The 7,023-nt window shown below is 51.7% G+C and overlaps 1 protein-coding gene across 2 annotated transcripts; it reads right to left on the reverse strand.

Annotated features, from left to right (window-relative positions):
• Window positions 1-5,183: 5,183 nt before the first annotated feature.
• On the reverse strand, window positions 5,184-6,760 carry LOC543148 (expansin-B2). Of its 2 annotated transcripts, XM_044553334.1 has the most exons (4): window positions 6,499-6,760; window positions 6,269-6,378; window positions 5,499-6,035; window positions 5,184-5,403 (listed from the first exon to the last, which is right to left on the reverse strand). In XM_044553334.1, exons 1-3 carry the CDS (start codon window positions 6,674-6,676, stop codon window positions 5,508-5,510), a joined length of 816 nt encoding a protein of 271 aa, XP_044409269.1. In that variant the 5' UTR covers window positions 6,677-6,760; the 3' UTR covers window positions 5,184-5,403; window positions 5,499-5,507. The 2 variants fall into 2 exon arrangements, with proteins under 2 accessions (XP_044409269.1, XP_044409214.1); XM_044553279.1 differs by having other exon boundaries at window positions 5,184-6,035.
• Between the last annotated feature and the right edge of the window lie 263 nt (window positions 6,761-7,023).

Below are 7,023 nucleotides of genomic sequence, written 5' to 3' on the forward strand. Positions count from 1 at the left end.
CCCTCCCTCCCTTTGACTGGCGCTATGGCGTGGTCGATGGCGAGGCCCGTGCTCGGGACCACCGTGATGGGGACGCACGACGCGACCACGACGACCGTGACCGACATGACGACGGCCGTGACAGAGACGATGAGCAAGAAGGACGCGGCAGACGCGGCGACCGCAGCTCTTCCTCTTGGCGCGGCGACCGCAGCTCTTCTTCTAGGCACGATGATGCCGGGACGGCGGCTCACACGACGACCGGTGGTGCGAGGAGCGTGACTCCCGCAGCTGCTATGATGACGGCAGGCGAAGAGATGCCCTAGACTACAGGAAGATCGACAACTCCAGGGTGCAGCGCCTTCCTGATGGGGTTGTCATCCCCGCTTCAGGCAGGCGGGCTCGGCACCACGCGGCAGGCCCAGAGAGGAGCTCGCGCTCTTGTGAGGCGTCAGGCTCACGGCACACTGAAGAAACCCGCGGTAGATCACCTCCTGCATCACCCTGCACCACATCCCGTGATGTGATCGAGCTGCAGCCCTCCCCCACGCTCCCTACCTGGTTGCGTTGTGCTCCCTTCTGTCTGGGATCACCCGTGTCTCCGGAGGCACCTCCAGGGTGGTCCTCTCCAGTTAGACTGCAGCAGCGTGCTGGTTCGTTGCCCCCAAGTCCAAGCACACCCTTGTTCACTACTGCTGAAGTGGTTGCCCCTAAAGAAGACCAAAGGGTGGAGAGTTCCAGCCCTGCTCAAGTGGTTGGGACTCCTCTATTCGTGCCTTGTCCTCCGGCCATCCTCCCGACACCCAACTCCACTCCACCGAGGCCGCCTGCTGCCAGGAGGAAGACCCTAGCAGGTGCAACCGGTCTGAACCTGATTCATAGTAGCCCCAGACTACAAGCCAAGAACAAAGACATGCCAATCGTGATGCTAGCTGAGACGTTGCTTTGCCAACGCATGGGCGTTGTTGAAGAGGGCGAGTTGATCACAGAAGCAGCCATAGACAAGTACGTGTCCCTCTTCCACGGCCAGCTGCCCGACCTGGCTGTTGCGGCGTTGAGAGCCCTGTTCAGGCTTGACTGTGATCTTGCTACTGCTGTTGAAGATGCCCTGATGGACCATGGTGGAGGAGCCGGGTTGGAGCTCCAAGGCCAAGGTGGAGAAGATGTGACCGCTGCTTGATGCTTCTGCCCTGTTTAGTTGACGATGTATCCCAGTTCCTATGATTAGCCATATTCATGTTATTGTACTGTTCGTTGGGCTAGCTAGGCATGTTTGCTCCCAACTACCTTGTGATGTTGATTTGGTAAGACTTATGTTAGTGCTGTCCTTTGTTGATGATGTAGCCCTGGTCTGCAATGAATGAAAGTTTATCCATCTTAAATTGGAATGTTTGTGGTCTCAATTGTCCAAACCGTCGAGCAACAGTTCATGAAACAATCGCCGCTACCTCTTGCAACCTCGTTTGTCTATAGGAGACAAAATTAGCCGCAATTGACCCTTTTGTGGCTTCTTTCCTGGGAGGCCAAAGACTGAAGAACTTTGCTGAAAAACCAGCGGATGGCACCAAGGGGGGCATTCTTATCCTCTAGAATGAAGACTACATGAAGATGGACAACATCCCACATTGGCACATTCTGCATCTCCGCGAACGTCTCTATCGTCAATACACCAGTCTCCTTCAAGCTCACTTCTGTTTATGGGCCTACTAGAAGTAATCTGAAAGACTCTTTCTTCCAAGAGCTTGTGAGCATAAAACCTCCTCGGGGCACTAGATGGCTCGTGACGGGAGACTTCAACCAAGTTTATCGTGTCCGAGACAAAAACCATGCAAATCTTGATCGATCTCGCTTGGTGCGCTTTCGGAATGCCCTTAACTCCTGTGAGCTAAAAGAAATCCGTCTACAGAACAGAAAGTTCACTTGGAGCAACGAGTAGACTAACCCGACCTTGAGCAAATTAGACTCTTTTTTTCTGCAATGAGGATTGGGATCTCGATTTCAGCACACACATTCTCCATGCGCTCTCATCCTCACTCTCGGACCATTGCCCAATCCTCTTGGCTAGTGACAAGGGACCAAAATGACCAAGATCTTTCTGGTTCGAGAACTTCTGGATTAAAATGCCCAACTTCAAGAAAATCGTCCAGGATGCCTGGGCTGAGGAAACCAACCACTCCGAGCCCTATCAGGTGCTTTTCCACAAGCTTAAGAGGACGAGCCAATGCCTTCACAAGTGGATCAGGTCCATCTTCTCGAACCACAAAATCCAACTTCACATGGCCCTTGAGATCATCCTCCGTCTTAACATCGCGCAAGAACATAGGGCACTGTCGACGGGCGAATGGAATCTGAGAAAGGATCTTAAGAGAAAGGTTGTGGCTCTGGCAGTTCTTGAGAGGGAAAGGAAACGACAAAGCTCAAGAATTAAGTTGCTCAAAGAAGGGGATGCAAACACTCGTTTCTTTCACCTTCGAATCAACCACCGATGGAGAAATAACTTCATCCACCGCATCAAGCACAATAATGGTTGGGTCACGAGCCATGATCAGAAAAAAGATATTATTCGGTGTCACTTTAGAAAAGCCATTGGAAAGCCCCCCCCCCCCCCCGCGCTCCAAAGACTTCAACTGGGGCTGCATCCCGCCATCTTCCTGTGACCTCTCAAACCTTGGATTGCCATTCAGTGAGGAGGAGGTCCATGCTGCGATTCATGAGCTTCCAGGAGACAAAGCTCCGGGCCCTGGCGGATTCAGGGGCATTTTCTTTAAAGAATGTTGGGATATCATTAAGCCGGAGATAATGCTCGCGGTCAATAATTTCTCCAATCTTCATGTCAACAACCTCCACTGGCTCAACTCGGCTAACATTGTCCTCATCCTTAAAAAAGATGGGGCGGAGGACATATCCGACTTTCGGCCTATCAGTCTCATCCACGCGGTTGCCAAGATCATTGCTAAGATGATGGCTACTCGACTAGCCCCTCACATGCATGCGCTTGTCTCCAACACACAAAGCGCATTCATTAAGAAAAGAAGTATCCATGACAACTTCATGTACGTTCACAACTTGGCCCGTCGTCTACACCGCACCAAATCACCAACCTTGCTTCTCAAGCTGGACATTAAGAAAGCCTTTGACTCGGTTATATGGGATTACCTTATGGATTTGCTGCGCCACCACCACTTCCCGAGCTGGTTCTGCGATTGGATATCTGCTCTCCTGTCCACGGCCTCCTCCAGAGTGCTACTTAATGGTGTTGCAGGCGACCCAATCAAGCATGGGTGTCGTCTTCGACAAGGGGATCCTCTCTCCCCCCTGCTCTTTGTCCTCGCCATTGATCCTCTACACCACATCCTAGCCAAGGCTACTGCGCAAGGCAACCTCCATCCCATCCATGGCAACCCCATTCGAGCCTCCCTATATGCGGACGATGCGGCCATCTTTGTTGCTCCAATGAAAGAAGATATACAGTTTCTTGCTTCAACGCTCTCTGCCTTTGGTGATGTCACGGGGTTAGTCACCAACTGCAACAAGAGCTTGGTCGCGCCCATTCGTTGTGCCAACGTTGACCTTGACGACGTTCTTCAAGCCTTCCCGGCGGTTCAGACCTCTTTCCCCTTGCGATACCTTGGCCTTCCCCTGTCGGTGACTAGACTTAAGCGCATACATTTTCAATACCTCAAGGACAAGATTGCGCGCAAATTGACGCCTTGGTCGACTATGCATGTTGCTACCCCCGGGCGCATTGTCTTGGTCAAAGCGGTCCTCACGGCCATTGCGATCTACCATCTCACGCCGCTAGAGCTGCCTGTTGAGGTCTGGAAAAAGATTGACAGCCTGCGACGTGCCTACCTTTGGGTTGGTTGTGATAAGGTGTCGGGCGGAAAGTGCAAGGTTAACTGGGATCTTGTTTGCAAGCCTAAGATTTTTGGCGGCTTGGGTGTGCTTAATCTCAAGAAGTTTGCGACCGCCCTTCGTCTTCGCTGGCTTTGGTTTGAATGGGCAGACCCTCCTAAGACTTGGTTGGCGATGGAAACGCCCTGTTCAAACAGTGACAGAGATTTGTTCTCGGCTTCCACAATAGTGACTATTGGGGATGGCAAAAAAGGCTAAATTCTGGGAATCCCCATGGCTAAATGGTCTCCAGCCTAAAGAAATCGTGCCAAAGATCTTTGAAGTGTCCAAGAAGAAGGCATGTTTGGTTAACAAGGCCCTTGACAACAACTTCTGGATCCAGCAAATCGACACTACTCAGGGACTGACATTGCCACACATCCAGGAGTTTGTGGTTTTGTGGGAGATGATTGATGGTGTTGCTCTCAATCCTGATAGGAAGAACACTATATCTTGGAAATTCACTTCCAGTGGCGACTATTCGGCGGCTACGGCGTACACGGCGCATTTCGAGGACCAAGGACTCAGCTCAACCTCTCCCACAATCTGGAGGAATTGGGCTCCCCCGAAATGCAAATTCACACTTGGCTTATCATCCAAAACCGTGTACAGACGGCAGATCGGTTACAGCGGCGAGGTTGGCCAAACTGCGGACTTTGCCCCCTATGCAAACAAGTCCAAGAATCTGCCGCCCATCTTCTTTTCCAATGTAGATTCACTGCCCGCGTCTGGACCGAGGTGGTCACCTGGCTTGGCATTCAGGACCACTCACCGCTGACTTGGCGCCATGAGGACACGGTTCAAGATTGGTGGCTGAAGACGATCAACACGAGAGGGCATATCAAGAAAGCTATTGGCTCTGTTCTGATGCTTGTCATGTGAGAAATCTGGAAGGAGCGAAACGTGAGAGTTTTTCGCAACATGGCTTCACCGACCACTATTATCACTGCCAAGATCAAAGAGGAGGCCCATCTTTGGGCGTTGGCGGGAGCCAAACACATGAGTGCAATTATGTCGCGAGAGTAGCCTTTTATTTTGCCGCTTTGCGGCTTTTGTCTAAACCTTTTTCTTAATTAATGAAAATGGCAAGTCTTTTGCCTTGTTTCAAAAAAAAGGACGTAGACGGCAAATGTACATCTCGATCTACTTCGCTAGAAATGAAATGTCCATCTTGATCTCTAAGGAAGGAAAAAAATTGCAAGATTTTCATCTACATTTTGGTATGGGTCGTGGAACAAGAAAGCGCAGGAACCGTGGCATATACTCGATGATAAGCTAATGCGCATGATGACATATGTCCAAACTGTATATATGCCATAAACTTCATCCATTTGAATTAATTTATAAGCTCAATTGGATCACACTCTATCAGGCCTGGAACTGCGATAGTGGCCGGGGTAGCACATGGATGCTACTCCACTTGCCTAGCTCCTTACATTTCACACACGCACAGAGAGACAGCCACACATCTTCCCGACACACAATCGACGACAGTTAACACGCTTGTTAACGCTTGAAAGTAGATAGTGCCTGGCAATAACTTAAAATCATTAGATCCTCACAAATAGGGATCATGCTGATGACACCAAAATGATTAACTCGGCATCGATCGGAGAAGTACGCACGTAAGCCAATCAATAGAACTGGAGGTTGGACCAGTAGGCATGGTCCGGCTGCCAATAAGCCGGGATGGCATTGTTGGCCACCAGCGTCTTTCCGGTATCGCTGGTGATGCGGATGGCGAATGGCCCCTGCAGCGGGCGGTTGGTGTCCATCCGCCAGATGGAGCCCCACGAGCGGCGCATATCCTGATAGTAGCCCGTTGGGCGGCCGTTGATGGTCTGCATGAGCTCCATCCGCACCACGGTCCCGTCCACGTTCGCGTACTCCACGAGCACCGCGAGATAGTTAGGGTTGGAGCCACGCTGGACGTGGAAGGTCACCTTCATACCCGGGAAGTTGCAGGGCACCCTCCTGAACTGCATGTCGATGATGCCGGCGTGGCGGAGCCGGTCGTTGAGGCCGTACCTGGCCATGGAGCCGAATGCGGTGCCACTGAGGTCGAGGTGGTACCTGGCCACGGGGTAGTAGTTCATGTCGGTGATGACGATCCTCCTCGGCTGGCCGGAGCAGGAAGGGTTGTTGGAGTAGTCGCACTTAATCTGAAGCATAGAGCAAAACAAATTAAAGGTCAACGTACTTGGCCATGGAGTACATTGTGCTTTGCATGCACATGGCAGCAGGAGTGCTCACTAATCAAAAGTCACCGATATCGTAAAATGGAGATGCTGTCAGGTTTGAGTTTGACCAACTAATAAAATGATCACCATCAACTAATTTAACTGAAAGTGTCGGGTGTCGGCGCCATGCATGGTGCAATTAATGCAGTACGTACCTCGTAGCACATGCCACAGCCCTCGCCGCCGGCGAAAATAGGCTCGTTACCGCATGCCCCCATGGAGGAGATTGGGTACTGGTTCACGTTCTTGAAGCCGCAAGCACCACCTGCAAATCGATCGGTGGATCAACATTTTTAGTACCACTAGTACTAAGTTGGCACGACTATATGATTTAGTACAGCGACGGCATGAAAATATGTGCCGTCATGGTATCGTATGGACGTACCGTTGTCGTCGGGGCCGGCGCCGTTGGGCGCCCCGTACCAGGTGGCCTTGGCGGGGAGCCAGCCAGAGTTGTAGGATCTAGCGACGGCGGTGTCGTAGTTGACCGCAGAACGGACGCCCGTGAAGAGCACGGAGAGGAGTGCCACAAGGGCAATGGCATTGCTGGAGACGCCAGCCATATTGGCGCTACAGGTCGTCTATGAACCTTGTTGGACCTGTAGGGTATGTACTCGCCGGAGACTGGAGTAGTAGTACTACTCCTGTTTGTGTTGTGATGGCTGGAGGGGATGACATTGCCGGGGCATTTATAGGCAAGCCAATAGGCAAATGAGGTGAGAACGACGAGTCAGTTGCACCCGACGACTACGTGATGGCGTGTTTAGAGCTGCAAGGTCACATGGCTACGGAGGGAATCATGGAGGAATGGCGAGGCACCGGTTTACGCGCGCGCAACTATAAAATCACATCTTGGCAGGGGATCACCGGGCACCCGCTAATGATTTTTTGGGTGCACAAGTCAAATTGT

The sequence above is a fragment of the Triticum aestivum genome, chromosome 1A (assembly GCF_018294505.1).
Source record: "Triticum aestivum cultivar Chinese Spring chromosome 1A, IWGSC CS RefSeq v2.1, whole genome shotgun sequence".
NCBI classification, from domain to species: domain Eukaryota; kingdom Viridiplantae; phylum Streptophyta; class Magnoliopsida; order Poales; family Poaceae; genus Triticum; species Triticum aestivum.

What these genes read in the sequence shown, in the direction of transcription:
- LOC543148 (XM_044553334.1), bottom strand. Translation starts at nt 6,676, where the DNA reads ATGGCTGGCGTCTCCAGCAATGCCATTGCCCTTGTGGCACTCCTCTCC. An exon ending in CGCCGGCCCCGACGACAACG is followed by an intron (nt 6,379 to 6,498) that starts GTACGTCCATAC and finishes ATCGATTTGCAG; the next exon opens with GTGGTGCTTGCGGCTTCAAG. An exon ending in GCTGTGGCATGTGCTACGAG is followed by an intron (nt 6,036 to 6,268) that starts GTACGTACTGCA and finishes TCTATGCTTCAG; the next exon opens with ATTAAGTGCGACTACTCCAA.